Source organism: Vanessa atalanta, chromosome 6, assembly GCF_905147765.1.
Source record: "Vanessa atalanta chromosome 6, ilVanAtal1.2, whole genome shotgun sequence".
Lineage (NCBI taxonomy): Eukaryota > Metazoa > Arthropoda > Insecta > Lepidoptera > Nymphalidae > Vanessa > Vanessa atalanta.
Genome location: NC_061876.1, coordinates 12,797,861 through 12,814,537, shown reverse-complemented (window position 1 = coordinate 12,814,537; position 16,677 = coordinate 12,797,861). Strand labels below are relative to the sequence as shown.

The 16,677-nt window shown below is 32.1% G+C and overlaps 1 protein-coding gene across 8 annotated transcripts in view; it reads left to right on the top strand.

The window, feature by feature from the left end:
* Positions 1-16,677, top strand: part of LOC125064465 (disintegrin and metalloproteinase domain-containing protein 22) — a 494,578-nt gene that overhangs the window by 326,711 nt on the left and 151,190 nt on the right. For all 8 annotated transcript variants that reach the window (XM_047671514.1, XM_047671508.1, XM_047671510.1 and 5 more), the window contains exon 9: positions 14,311-14,390. In XM_047671514.1, coding sequence (XP_047527470.1) covers positions 14,311-14,390 — 80 coding nt within the window. The remainder of the gene's footprint in view (positions 1-14,310; positions 14,391-16,677) is intronic.

The following is a 16,677-nucleotide window of genomic DNA, read 5'->3' as shown; positions in this document are numbered from 1 at the left end:
AATACTTACTTTCATTTTTTTAAAGGCATTTAAGGCAATTAATAGGCTATTTGACCGGATTTTAAATTCCATTTTATATTATTTAGTAGAGTTTAAGGAACCCAGTAAAAGTTGTTTTTTTTTTTAAAATTCTAGTACATATTTGCTGAAAATATCAAATTATAAATTCCATACTTAAATAGCGCGCGAAAACGTTACTTTCACTTTTTATTGTCACTTATCTGTGGCACATATAATCCACATACAATAGGCAAACGAGGTTAACAAGCAAGTGACGTCATCATAAACCCGACCAATCAGCAGCGTTTTGTGTCATGTGACAAACGTTTAAAAAAATGCATTTTTATTTATGGATGTTTGAATAAGTTAATTATTATTTTCAGCTTTCGTTAATAAATAATCATTTTTAAACTCACAATACATTCTGATTACAATAATTGACACTTTATTTGTGGCATTGTCAAATAGCCTACTGTAATGATAACACTAGCTGTCTACAAAGTTATAACTTTCTCTAATATTACTTAATACACTCAGTTAAAATTAAACGTCGTAATGAGCATACTGTATTGACTTCGCGAAGTTTAAAACTTGGTGTAATAATTTAAACTTTATTTTTTGTAATTAATTTATAATGACTGTCGCTGATTCCATCAAATCATACATAATTTAAATGTACATAATATTCATTACGGTATAGCATTAGCAGCCCGTAAATGTCCCATTGCTGGGATAAAGGCCTCCTCTCCCTTTGAGGAGAAGGTTTGGAGCATATTCCACCACGCTGCTCCAATGCGGGTTGGCGGAATACACATGTGGCAGAATTTCGTTGAAATTAGACACATGCAGGTTTCCTCACGATGTTTTCCTTCACCGCCGAGCACGAGATGAATTATAAACACAAATTAAGCACATGAAATTTCAGTGGTGCCTGCCTGGGTTTGAACCCGAAATCATCGGTTAAGATGCACGCGTTCTAACCACTGGGCCATCTCGGCTCATATTCATTACGGTATATAGGTGTATTATTTATGTCATTAGTAGTCGGACTGACAAATGTTCTGCTCATAGACATTGGTAGGCTATATAGGAACTAAGTAGCTTTTATGCCTGCTTTTACACTGACTCACTCACTATCGAACCGTAACGTAACCGTACTAAGTATTTCTGTTTGGAGGTAGTAAATATGATGAGTGGGTGGTACCTATCTTGGACAAAGCGCTACTACAAAGTATGACATAATAACACTAATAAAATAATCATTTAGTTGTCTCACTTTTCTATGATACGCAAAGTATTGCTATATTTTGAATGAGCCCATTTATCAGGCTTTCAAATCATGATGTAAAGCAAATATTTCCAATACTTTTTCTACTACTTCCAGCGTTCACATACATTTTTACATTCCAATCCTTGTGCATACACTCAACAAATACTTGAAAAAGAAATACCAAAGAAACCCCAACTGATCTTATCACAGGCCAAAAATCGAATGTTCTCGCTGATAGTGAGAATAACGCTCGATTTGGTCCGCAAAGTTAATCATTTACGGAGTAGGTGAATTTAGACCTTATACCCTTAAATTAGGAACTTTTTGGAACGCTTAGTGTCTGGTAGGTGAAGGACGAAATGCCTTATTGAAGGTACAAGCGATCGGCCGTGTAAAGTTTGTTAGAAGCCGAAATTGATTATGTTACGCCTCCTCTATCAAGATTTAATTATGGGGGTATAATCAAGAATGTCATTAAAACAGCTACTATTGCATTTATTCAATGCTCGCTGTATTTTGGTATTTATTAATTTAATCGTATATTTAAATTCAAACTCAATTTAAGAATAAATTATTCATATACACCGTAAGACGCTAAGAAAACTTACTGTGCACACATAACTTTTAAATTTTGAAAAAAAAAATAATTAATGTATAATATTTAATACACTAATATATTCTAAGTTCCCCATAAACATACGCTCATCATATTTATATCCCTGCAAGATTAAGCATGCTTCCTGTGACCATTCACGATTCGTACGCAAAGTTTGAGAAAGCACATACATATTTCACGCAAATGTCAAATGTGTTGGCAAAATTCTGTCAACAATTTTAGTGTAACGTAGCGAATAATATTTAAATTTCACCTGGCGAGGAGATAAAATCCGTTACAGCTCTCTTGAGATGCATTACTGGAACGCAAATCTCGCCCAAGACAGGCAAAACATTTTGTCTAAAAACCCAAGACGCATATAGAACACTTTACCTAAAACGCGTAAGCGACGTATATTCGCGGTCGAAAAAACTGTTCAGCTTTTTGTTACAACTGTTTAGTTATTACAACATCATAATTTATTATTATTTATTGAGTTTTTTATAGATAAATAGTTGAATTTATTGTATATACCTAATTTAATATTTTAAAAAGAAATGAAATAAGAGATGATAATTCATTTAAAAGCGGTACAAATTACTCTTGTCTTTTTTTTAAATGTTTGCAAAACAAATGTATAATTTCTATATATCACAATACAAACGAAATACCAAGCTCAGGCAGCTTAACTACAAACCCTTCAATTACATTCGAGCCATAGGGGATCTTATGACGTAAAATATAAGACAGATATTTCTACGAAACGTTTTATTCTCCGAGTTGTCCCGGGATACATCTCCAAGCGTGTTTCCTCCGATACTCAAGTATTATGGCCTAAGCGCTTATCTCGAAACAAAGTGCTGTTTTCATGCACTGAAATAAAATAGAAGTCTCTGTAAGTGTTCGGTTTGTTTTTCTTTCTTAGATCTTTTGCTTTTCTGATTGTTTCTTAAATGTTATGACAATTTTGGAAATGAAATAATACAAGAAATAATTATCAATATATTTCTTTTTATTTTAAATCTTATCTTAAAGCGAGGAATAGCTTAACAGTACAAATCTTGCCTCGAACCTATCATTTCGCAAATAGACTGGCTATCGTCAAATTTGTCCCAGGTCGAAATAGACATGTGCCAAAGTTAATTGTTAAATACAATATTAAGGAACATTTTTGTTTAGTATCTTTTCAATGTTAGATGGGATTTATTTTTAACGTTTGCATTAGTAAAAAGTATTGTACCGTCCTCTAAAAACGGGGTTCCTGACACACTTACGATTAATTAACGATCAAAATGATACTTTACATTAAATGGCATTTTTGACCATGCAAAAACAATGAGTAGACGTAATATGTTGACGCATAGCCTAACCCTCTTTGGCTAATTAAAAACCGGCCCCGTGACCCAGGCCTAAATCAGAGCACTCCTGAATTGATTCAGACCCGAGCCGGTAATGTTTTCTCCTCTGCCGGAAATTTTATCACGGCTTACCCAAATAATGGTCGGGTGTGTACACGCTCTCGTATCTTTTGGGTAATAATTTACGAAGTGGTTTTAGAAAAAGTGGAAGGAACGGCTTAAGTAAAATCTTGTTATCTATGGTAGTTCCTTTTACAGAAAGGTTACTTACGACAACTTTATGTGTACTGTGAAACCTAAAACATAACTCAAGCAACAGTTTATTTTGAATAAAACTGATTTTCTTAATATTTATACCAATAATAACATTGTTAATGTTACTAACAGTATTTAAAACGGGATATTTACCATGTTTTTTATTTTTATTTGTTGGAGCTCGATATTTCGACATTATCTACGAATGTCTTGTTCTCGTGAACAAGACATTTACTATACTGTTAGTAATAAAAATAACCATTTTAATTTAAAATCTTATATTGTTAATGTTATTTACGCTACCAAAAATAAACATTATGTACGTGACTACATTTACGAAGAGCATTTTTAAACGGAATACATGAAAAATCAAATAAACCATTTTTAATCTCAGAGTAAAATTGAAATCCGAATAAAATCGACGACAGTTCATTAAAGCGCCGTAAATCTTTGAAGTCATGTTTAATTTTAAATATCAATGTGCAATTCAGTAACCAAAGCCAACATCAAACTTTTTATTACGCGGGTACTCACCCGACCTCGATGTGAGGCAAATTCACCATAAGGGTCGTGTTTGCAAAACCGGCTGAGGACAGGATGATATAGAGGGTACGTTCAATCTTTACCATTATTTACGTTCGACCGTTTTAAATGTCCCTTTAACGGCGTCCTACGCAAACTAGTAGCCTACATTCTCATACAAATAGACCAAGAATGGTTGAAACGGTGTCACTTTAGGGAAATAACGGCAAAGTGTGAGAAACCTATCCATTTAAGCTTCAAAGATCTGAACAATCTTTGGATATCCATTGAGGAATTCTTATTTGTTAGGGATTGTGGATATAACGTTAAAAATAATATATTTTATGTTTTGTTATTCCTATTGTATCGGAAGGATTTGGGAGTGAAAATAAAATTGGTTATAACAGTAAATATTTTACAGTATTGCGATTAAATATTTACTGTAATCATGATCTCATACGATAAATAAAATCAATATCTACAGATCATTAAAAATATAAATATTTTTAAATTATGTGTCCCAACCATGAGCTAAAAATTCTGATCTTAGCGTTTAAAAAAATACTGAATTTCTTACAAATCAGACTAGAGTTACCCAAAAAATACTGAAAAGTACCAATAACATGAAATGTATGCAAGCGCGGTTAAAGAACATCTGCTCACATCAAATAAAATAAAAGAGACAAGAAAATATTTATTAAAGGAGATCCAGAGAAAGTTCTCGTGTTTTACTTATCTCCACATTCAATTATCAAAGTTCGTCCCTTCAGATAGAACTACGATAGAATAGTTCCAAACGCAATCAAGCAAGAAAACTTATATTAATTGCAAAGTTGTACTTAGGACCTAGTATTCAAAATTTATATCTCAGATTTATTAAACACTAGTCACAGCCCGAGGCTTTTCCTATTGTTTGTGGTCTTGGCTTCTTACAAAATTATGACTATTGGGTTTGCAGGGCTTAGTAATAAAATTAATGTGCTATTTCACACAGTTAATCTATTTCTGTGCCAAATTTAATTCAAATACGTTTAGATGTTCTGGCGTGTTTGAGAAAAAAAAATTGCATTCATAATATCAGTAGGAAGTAAAATTTAAAAAAAAATTGTTTTTTTTTTATTTTTAAAATTGGCACCCAATTTCTCTCTTCATCAAAAATCTTCGGTGTTTTCGTATAAAGAGCGAATTGGGTCAAGTTGTCAATTCAAAGGCTAATGATTCTGTCAAATTATGATTCCCAAAGACTTTTCGGTGTACACCACATATAATTTTGAACCAAGACATCGTATATTACTAAAATTAATAAATTATTCTTTAAATATTAGTACTTTTAGTATTAAAAATATCATATTCAGCCACGAACCCATTATAGTTTTATTAGTATACGCAAATTAAGCTGGGCTTACATTATACGTTTCACCTTCCAAATCAATTTCGTTCTCATAAATTTTAATACTACATTCGCTATGTTTATAAATTTCTACGCTTGTTTGTCTTATTTATATTCCATCAAAGAATTTACTTAAGGTCCTCAGTTTTTCTCTCCCGGTGCTCCCGTTTCAACTGAACTAAACAAGCAATTTATTTCTCAAGGACTGTAAACAATATAAAACTATCGAAAGAGCTGTTAGCGAAGTCTCCTAGTTACCATGAACAAAGGCGAAATTTACTAACGAGACGATATTCAATAACTATAAATTTTCCAACTATAATAAATTATTTTGACGCCAATAACTTTTACTCTTATATAATAATCCTTATAAAATAATTTTATTTAAGCGTCCTTTCAAGAAAATTGAGGAATTCAGAAACTTTTGAGGCTTAATTTTGAATCGCAAAGATGGCGTCGTATGTTGGATTGAAAAAAAATCAATTTGTAGTTTGATGTCACGCGAATGTTGAATTTCATTAATATATTTTCTGGTACAGTATACTTAAAACCTACTAATATATATAAAATTCCTACTTTCAAAATCATTAATTCAATTCCTAATCTAAATTATAAACCTTCTTTCTCAAATTTCGTTATTAAAACTGCTAGTTTAAAAATAGTCCACTACATTGTTCCGTCTTTCAACAATGGGTAGTGTAATCACGCTAAAAAAGCAAAGACCTCCCCTTAGACGAGAGAATATTCTAGAATCCATCATCTTACCGAGAAGGTCTATTTTAATGCCTTATTACAAGTAATAAAGACGACCGCCTCCAGATAATCTCAAAGATTAAGTCAGAGCTAAGATAACTGGGGAAAGATGTCTGTGACCTCAGCAGCAGGTCAGGCTCATTGAAATTATGATTCAAAATAATTATTCAATTCAGTTTCATTATATTTCAAATTCATTTTAAATTTAATAGATTCTTATGAAATTTGGTTACAGATAACTTTGAATAGGACCTAAATATATTTATAACCAATTTAATTATCAGAAGGCAAACTCGAACGATTTAATTCGATGGCCTTTCTTAGTTTAATATTTGGTGTTTCGTCTAAAGAATTATTAATAATACTTACTTTGAAACATTTTCGTTTAATAATTAGCAGAAGATATATAATTTAATAGAACTCGTTACTAATATAGAGAAAAATTTATTTTTAATTAATATAAAGTTATATATTTTAATTGTTGAAAACTGCGTTAAACGTTATATTTAGGTTGCCCTCAAATTTAACTCATACCACACTAAAAAAAAAAAAAAATTATGAAAAGATTTATTCGCCGAAAAATTGAGCGAGAAAAACATCGGGAAAATTTCCAAACGTAACACGGTTAAAAGTTATATCGTAAAGTCTAACATCGAGTAAATTTTATTAGAGTATCGGAGCGTAGCTGTCAATTCGTGTCTTGCGGGTCACTAGCGATGTGGGTCCTAATTTGATAAGCAGTGCCCTCGGAAATTAGTGTGTTGTTTTCCACCGTGCGAGTGTGTATAACGAATTCCATTAATATCGTTAACGCTGACACTTTGTTGACTTGTAAACATTGATCTTTATGTGTACTTTCTAATGGCGTAGATTTAATTTAAGATACGTAAATTCAAATACTTAAAGTCCCTAGTTTCAAGATCGAATCAAATCAAATTAAGATAACCTTAGTGACGTTGACACTTCCATAATTTAAACACACACAACAAACACATTCCATATAGTAATTTAACTATTTCGAACAAAGGTTATTTGGAGAAGAATCTGTGGCGTGATTCTAGTACCACAGATATTTTTTTGTGCTTAATTTGTGTTTATAATTCAACATCGTGAGCAAAGGAGCAGTGCTAAACCTTCAAAGCATTCTCTTCATAAAGGGGAGTTATAATTTATTATAGTAAAGAGAATTATTATAATTGCTGCCATTTTCTTTTTCATTCCTCACATCTCCAATGCGCTCCCAATCTTTGGAACTATGTCATTATGTCCCTTGGGCCTGTGATTGTACTGGTTCACTCACCGGAAGACAACAATAAAGAGTATTACTGCTTAGCGGCTGAATTTATGATGAGTACCTACTCATTACCTATTACTACCATTGGGTACCTACCCAGACGGGTTTGCACAAAACCCACCACATTTCTTAAGCTCGCCATCACCAAGTTTCTTAAGCTCGTTTTAAGAGAGATAACAACTTAAGACTTAACGTAAAGCCTGATTTTTAGATTTCCAAGCGTAGTGAAGAGAACCGTGAAGAATTTAGCTTAAAATTTAGATACTTGTAATGTTCATGACGTAAATATTTTCTTGAACAAGGAGTTATAGTCTAGAAAAGTACAAAAATAAATAAGACACATAAAGACACGTATTATTCTCATTGCCATTTAAGTATGCAAGTAACTGCTTAATAAACGAGTGTACGATTCCAGATATTATAGTTTTAATACTTTAAAGCCAAAATGATCGCACTTTCTTAAAAGTTTCTTGCAAATTCATTAACTGTTTTGTCCTTTGGTAGTTTTGAAATGTACGCTTAATTTAATATTAACGTACATATATATTTTTATGATGTATCGTATGGATAATATGAGGATTTTCAACTACTGCAGTAACCATTTATGGGTTCTTCATGTCATAGTTAGTTTATTAATTAACATCTATTTCGTGTGCCATTTAATGACTTTGAATTTGATATAAAACGACATCCAATAAATCAATTTAGTTGAGTTTTTTTTTTCCAAAAATAACGAACCTTTTGGGTAATTGCAAAACCAAATATAATCATTTCCAGTAAACGCATGACACGGTACTGATATTACATTTAAAATATATTTTAAAGATAGATATGATTTCAAACACACTAATTGCCTTTTTACAAAAAAATATGCGACACAAGCAGGACTAATATTATTAAACGAATTAAACTGAATTTATGTAAAATATATAAATATAATTCATATTTATTAACTCGTAGACAACAGATCGCTAATTATAAAGAAAATTTGTAATGTATTCTCCAAAAAAAATTTCAACGTATAACGTTGCCTAAATCAACTTTTTTTTTTAATATTTCATTGACCTTGATTTGATTATGAATACATTTTGACTTATTTTTACGTTTATTACGCTTCGGATTTCATTTGTTTTTCCCTCTTGTCCTTTTTGGTTCCGTATACACTTTAAAGTGAAGTGTTATCTTTCATATTGAAGTCTTTGATGTCTGAAGTGGTTCGTGAGCGTATTGAAATCCTTCTTAAGGTAATATTAGATATTAGACATTGGATTCTAATATTGTACTTCTGGTTTCATCGGAGGAATGATTAAGAGTACTTATAAATATTAAAGAACTGGAGTTCGTTCTCCTCGAATTTATTAACTGCTTGTAATTGAAAGTTTTACGAAACTATCTGAACCAGAAATTTAGTCGTAAAAGATTAACGTAAATAGTATATCGTAATAGTAGTAACGTAGTTAAAATACTTTGGTTTAAATTCATATACATAGAACATTTACTCGTTTCTAGGGCTTTGTGCAGTCCAACTGGGTAGGTATCCTCTCATTATAATATAATGAGAGGATTATATTATAATCTTCCGGGAAAATTTAGACTATTGACGTTCATATAAAATACTAGTAATTTAGTTTATCTGGGACAAAAACTTTACTCGGTGGTTGGCATTTTAGAAGCCTGTATGGGTAGGTACTCCTCATTCGTCAGATATTCTACCGCCCAAGTATTAGTTAGTATTTTTGTATTCCGGTCTGAAGTGTGACTTAGCCAGTGTAACTATACCCATGTACATGAGTCGTAGCATCTTAGTACCCATGTTTGGTGGCACATTAGCGATGAATGACTATGAATAATGGTAACTACTTACCATCAGGTGGCGCAATTGCTCGTCAGCCTACTGTACCGCAAATGGTATAAAATACATGACCTGCCCCTTTAATAGAATTAAACTTATTTTGATAAAATGATTTAAATATATTATTGTACATATTAAATAATATATTTTTATTTTATTTTCTATTTATTTGAAGGTAAAGCATTCTAGTTGTAATTAAAATAACTAAAAGAAAAGCTTCCTATCTTGGAAAAAATGTTATTATTATAATAACACCTTCAAAGAGGCGGTCCGAAAACAATACAATTTTTCGGTGACGCTCACCTTGAGGAGTGCAAACTCATTATTATCAAAAAAATATCATCACAGGAACCTAGACTCTATTCCAAAGTACTTAAGATCTAGAATCGTATGCGATTAGAGAAACAAAGAAACCGGATCGACTTTGATATCGCTCTAAAAAAACAGCTACCAAATTAAATTTTCCACGTGCCTTAAGTATTACTTGTATAGGATGAAGTACTGTATAATTACTCCCCCATGAAAGAGAATCGGTTATGAATTCGCCGTCTCTTTCCCTCAACCATTGACCTATATCACAAACTTGTTTTTGCTTTTCAGGCCAAGAGACGCCGAGGACTGCGAAATTCTACATATAGCCTATGTACTTTTTGAGCTATGTCAATTTCTGTTGTAAAAATAATGACTGGAAATATGTATGATTGTATGTATTTGGAAACATGAATACTTCGTGTCGTCGTTACCATTGAATTAGTTCATATAGCTTGAATGACCTTGAAAATTTATCCGTAATAATAAATCATTAAATAGAGATATTAATTCAAAATAAAACGCACACTGGCTCACAAACCGACACACATCAATACAAAGCATTTTTATTGTCGATAACATATAGCGTAGCAAAGCGTAGATTTGGTATAATCGCGGTCTGACATGAACCCTTCCGTAGATTTTTGGATTAATATGATCTAATTCTCTTACTAAAACTTGCATCTCTTCTACTAATCGAAACCAAGTTTCATTTACATCACTAACCCGATACGTTGCCAATTCCAATAATTATGAGGCTGTTTGTGTCTGAAATAATTTAGTCACACACCTTCAGAATGAAACAAAATATTCCATTTATTATAGTGGTTAAGACATCTGGTAATTCCTAAGTTTCTTAAGATGGCTCAACAAATCAAAATATTCTTATTTTTAGAAGGCTGTTGTAAGCACTTTTGAATCGCTATCAAAGATTAAATTAAATATAAAGCGAACACAGTGTTTGTTTGTAGTCTCTATCTTAAAGAACAGGCAAGAAACTCATTAATTAATCTTTTTCCTAAATTCAAAGACACGTGTATTTATATCCAATTATAAATGTATGTTTTTTATATCGAAATCAACGAATATGAACTCGAATATATCATTTTACTACTAATGTTCATTTATTTATTTATTTGATCACCAACAAAGTACACACTGATACATAACAGCACACAGTTCATAAAATAAAAAATAAAAGAAGTGGTACCTCAATTACAGGTGATAACTGCATGAACAGTAAGGCAACATATACATTAAAGCACAAAAAAAAAAAACCAAATAAAAGACTAATCAAAATTTCAAGTTACAAAACAAAAAAAAAAGTGTTATTTTAACATATGATTTAAATTCATTGCATGGACACCTTAAAAATATGCTAGCTATGTTATGAAATAGATACCTTGCCCTTCCTGGGAGGGTATCTATATAAGGTATATATATAGGTTCACTTTTAATTTTAATATTTAAACAATTTTTGCAAAAAAAACTATTAAAAATATTCTATATTATTAAACACAGTATATATATACAAGACCGTATATGTATCTCATTACTTACTGTGTTATTCCTTGAAAGTGACGATATAGCACAAATAACCGAAGTTGAAATAATTCGAAAACTTAAAACATTAAAACGAACAGCGCCATTTGGCTGCAGATCGACCACGATCAAACAAATTTATTTTGTGCCAACTCCCTCTGAAGATGATACATATGGTTTAATTCATATTCCTTGAATCGTATTTCAAAATCACGAGTAAACATCTATATACGTCAAATATATAAGCAACTGATTGACTATATATTTAATTTGAGAAAAAAAATAACTATTGAATTTTTGTTGATTCTTCTCCGGGAAATCAACATTCAAATCCCGTACTTTACTCAGTTCAATCCTGTAAAATGTATTCAAAATGCTTGTGAAAGTCTACTTAAATATGGAATATTTTAGTTTTAGTCCACTGTGTATATATGCAAGTATTATTGTTGGAAATTGTGTCCCACTACCGACTGAGGCATCCTGTACTTTTTTTTGGAGATTTTTGGCCATGCTGCTCCAATGTAAGTTGATAGATACACATCTGTCTGATCTTCATTCACACAGGTACAGGTACATCGAGTTTTCTACATGATAATTTCCGCCAAATACGAAATAAATAATAAACTCAAACCAACCCTACGAATATTCAATGGTGCCTAGGTTTGAACTCGGATTATTCTTTTAAAACTCACGTATCCAAACCACTGAGCCGTCACTTGTACAAACGTTTAAAATCCATGCTACACAAGTCAATGAGTTACGCCCAACATGGCCGTATCGAGTGAACTCCATTTAATTGTGTTTACCTTTGCACTTTCATTCGGAAATATAAATTTATAGATTCGAATAAAATCCACGGTCGAATGATCGCTCAAAGGCGGTTTTTCTCAAATGCACCTGCGTTATTACGGTACTCTATTGAATACAACTTACCTCCGTTTTATTAAATTTGTATTTTGAATTGAGGAAAAATATGTGTATTATGCTTGAATCGATATCACTCGATACTGTGTCGTTTGTTCTCTTCGGAATATTTGTCTTTGTGAACAAAAATACATACCAATAAATATACGATGTACATATATACATACATACAGATACAGATATATATATCAGTTTGTCGTATACAATTTATGACATTGCTGACATGTCTAATACTAATAAAATTGAGATGGTGCTTTAGTAAATAAACAAAAAAATACATAACCCTCTAAACATGAACTAAAACATATACATTATATTCAGACGAATAGACTACCTTTTTGAAACCGGTAAAAAATTGGTAAATTTGATAAATATTTTATCAAATTACGTAACAAATACTAGTTTCAATTCTCTTGTTTTACAATTGAACGTACATCCATCAAAATTTTAAAATATTGTCGAAACTCTCTAAATGACGAGATAAAACAAATCTATGCTACTCGCCGAATATTCTATCATCAAAAAGGATATTTTATATAACTGTTCGGGTTTTGCAGGTGAGTGAGTTAGTGTTATTACAGGCACCAGGGACACCTTAGAGGACGATGACCTTGGCGACGCATTGAAATCGTAATTTTTAGCAAGTTTTACAGTACTAGTAGACTATGGTTAAAGACACAAACTAAAGCTACTTCTCATCAACTGCCCATATATTCTTTTCACTTAATAACGTACAAATATAAACAAGCTATATACACGGACTTTTCAATGGTATAATTATGACGCCACCCAAAGATATAAAAATAAATAATATAAAATAATCAATACGTATATAAAGAAAATTAATCTCCATACCTAAATCATTTCACCTAACAGCCTTTCAATTGACGTGTTATTAAAAATCTAAGATTACTTATATTCTTATCTACAAGGATTTTCACACTACAAAATAACTAACACTAACCAATTTTATTATCTTGGTGTGTGTGATAACTACGCTTGACTCTCGCCATACGTCATAGTCGTTTACATGGTCGTCAACTGTTGGGAACTATTTTTCGTGATCTATTCTTTTAGCTTTTACAGTCTATATAATGTAAACTACTCTCAAACTACTTCACGATCTTTGACACGATCTGTAAAACGCTTTTAAACATTACTCTAAATGTTAATTTGAATGTTTATTTTTGAATCATTTGTAATCCAATTCAGACCAATTTAAAAAAATAAACATGTACCCATACAAAAACAATAAACATTACTACGAATAATCACTGTAAACCACGTATCAGTTGAACGTAAACAATAATATCGGCAATCATTGTTCCTTTCCCCTGATCGGGCATAGTTGGGTATCAAATTTGACCGCTATTAGTGTAAATCAACTCCTATCTACGATATTAAATATGATTGAACCAATAAAACGCATCAAAACTTATTTATCGTGCAGTTTATTTTTAAGCATAATACGTTATCAAATTCTAATTTGATACTGTTTTTGTTATAACATTATGAAGTCATATTTTATTTTTAATATCGAGAGTTTTTGTTTTATTATTATAAAGGTACGTGGACTGACTAAATGGTATGATAGGTGGATGATAAATGGACTCCACTGCCTTTAGACATTGACGTTGCAAGAAATATGAACTATTCCTTAAACCACTAATACACCATCAAAATAGGAAACTAAGCTGTTACATCTTTAACCTTTTTTTATGGCATTGGTTGACGGACGAGCATATTGGCCACCTGATGGTAAGTGGTCACCACCACCCATAGACAAAGGCGCTGTAAGAAATATTAACCATTCCTTACATCATCTCTGCGCCTTGGGAACTAAGATGTTATGTCCCTTGTGCCTGTGATTACACTGGATCACTCACCCTTCTAACCGGAACACAACAATACAGAGTACTGTTATTTGGCGGTAGAATATCTGATGAGTGGGTGGTATCTACCCAGACGGGCTTGCACAAAGCCCTAACACCAAGAAATATACTCACTCAGTCATCCTTCCCACCAGAATACAACAAATAATTTTAGCTGTTTAGCGGTAGAATAGACTTGCAGAAGGTTCTACCACCAAGTGACGTGATCCTATACCAGGCACTGCTGTTAGTTACATTACCCAAGTTACAATGAATGTATGTTAGTATAAAACGTTACAAGAAAATATAATACAAAAGAGATCAAATAAAACTTGGAAACTATCGGCAACATTAATTTGATATTATTTGTTTCAGACCGGCAAGCACTTTCATCGTACATCACTTCTCATCAAAGCCTTCAATCACAAGTTTCGTCTTGATCTCGAGCTTAATACGTAAGTACTTATATAATATTTAATAAGACGACAAACTATTTTGTCAAAACTACATAATAAATGACAACGTTTGATGACTGATGATATAAGTTAAGTTACTTTAAGTGATATTTGAAAGTATAAAAATGAAAAGGTTCTAAACGTCCCACTGCTGAGCTAAGATTTCCTTTTACAAAGGTTCAGAGTTTATGCCTAGATTTGTATACTCAATATGCTAATTTTCTAATTGCTGAACCATCTCCGCTCAGAAGTAATATTTAATTGCGACAAAAAATATTTAAAAATCTTAGTCGTGATCACAGAGAATATTTTAACATGCTCACAGATAAAATATTTTCTTAATTATATAATTTATAATGATTACAGAGCAGATAAAATAATATTGATAATTATTAAAACTAGGCTCCATTTGCCAAATGACGGTAGGTTTCCTAGTGACCTCTCAATAGTTTTCGAAATAGAAATTATCCTGAACTTATCAAAAATGATATTTGTTAAAGCAAAACATAATGACATTAAGGTTATATTTAAGAATACAAAAAATCAAATAGTATTACGAAACGTAGCTTGAAATTGATGGATTGATTGCCAAATGTGGAATCCATAAATTTCCAAATCTCTTGATCTTTGCCAGAAAAATAATAAATCATAAATATAAAAGCAGCACTTAGCGCTCAGACACACGCGTTCTTACGGCTTATCATAAAAATGAAAGAAATCCAAACAAATGATCCCGACATCGTTTTCTGAGTAAATTTGCAAGTTTCAAACGTCCCTTTCACACTTACATATCATTGCATCTGTCTCGTTCTATTTTTATAACTTTGCCATTCGTTGATATTATGATGTCTCATTTATAGTGTGCGTCACGAAATGTTGTTATGCAACTTTTAGTAAATTGTTTGTCATCCGTGGAATGAAGAGTTGTGTATCGATTACAGGGAAAGTGGAATAAATAAATCAAGCTAAAATTAAACATCTTTTACTTTTATCTAAGTCGAATCAAACTATATTTAAATGCATACTACCGCCATATACATAGAAAATCAAAATACTAGTATTTTATACGCTTGTAATTTCAAGATTTAACTGGGAAACAAATTCTGCTTATAATCTGCTTTTTGATTTTAATAAAAAAAGAAGAGCCGAGATGGCCCAGTGGTTAGAACGCGTGCATCTTAACCGATGATTTCGGGTTCAAACCCAGGCAGGCTCCACTGAAATTTCATGTGCTTAATTTGTGTTTATAATTCATCTCGTGCTCGGCGGTGAAGGAAAACATCGAGAGGAAACCTGCATGTGTCTAATTTCAACGAAATTCTGCCACATGTGTATTCCGCCAACCCGCATTGGAGCAGCGTGGTGGAATATGCTCCAAACCTTCTCCTCAAAGGGAGAGGAGGCCTTTATCCCAGCAGTGGGACATTTACGGGCTGCTACTGATACTACTGAAAAAAAGAAAGCTACAAAACTTTCATTTCGATCACATTTTCACTTGAAGGAATACCAACAGTAATAATAGATTTTTAATTGATGCTTCAAATAAGCCTGTCCAATTTCTTCACTTCAAATTTCTTGCACTGAACAAACAAACAAGCAGTTCAAACGACATATCCACTCGGTCATTGACGTATAAAAACGAATTTAGTACGCTTCGAGCTTTGCAAATTCCAGAGCACAGCGTACAAAGAATATGACAAAAAGTAAATTTACACTACGTAAAAGGAAACATGAAACCAAAAAAACCGACCACAACGTCGTACACTGAAATTCAGTTTTTACAGCTTTGAATTTGATTGGCGCACAAAGAGCGAACAGTATGTTTACCGCCTGTCGTGTTTGTTTTTACATCGTTTTTAATGAAGTTGTCACGAGGTGGCCATTGTGGATACGGTGAGGCTTGAGCGTGGTCCTCGTACAAATCCAGTAATTCCACTGCCAAGATTTATACAAATTCATTCCTTTCATCTTTTAACAATTTCATTTCGGTGGCAATTCAAAATTTGATTACGTCTTTATTAGTCTAAGCTGTAATTAGTACTTTTGTAGTACTAAAAACTATTTTAATGAAGGAAAATAATTACAGACTTCGAATTTTTTTTGCGTTGAAGATATTATAGAATGTAACAATTCTTAATCTAGCTTTAAAATTATTAGATTATAAAACAAAAGGCTGGACGGAGTACGCGGAACGTTATAGTGAAGCATTACGTCAAAAGTGTGGTCACTTTAACTATTAATTATTGACGTATTAACGAGGAGACGCGTCTTTTCGCAATACCGGACT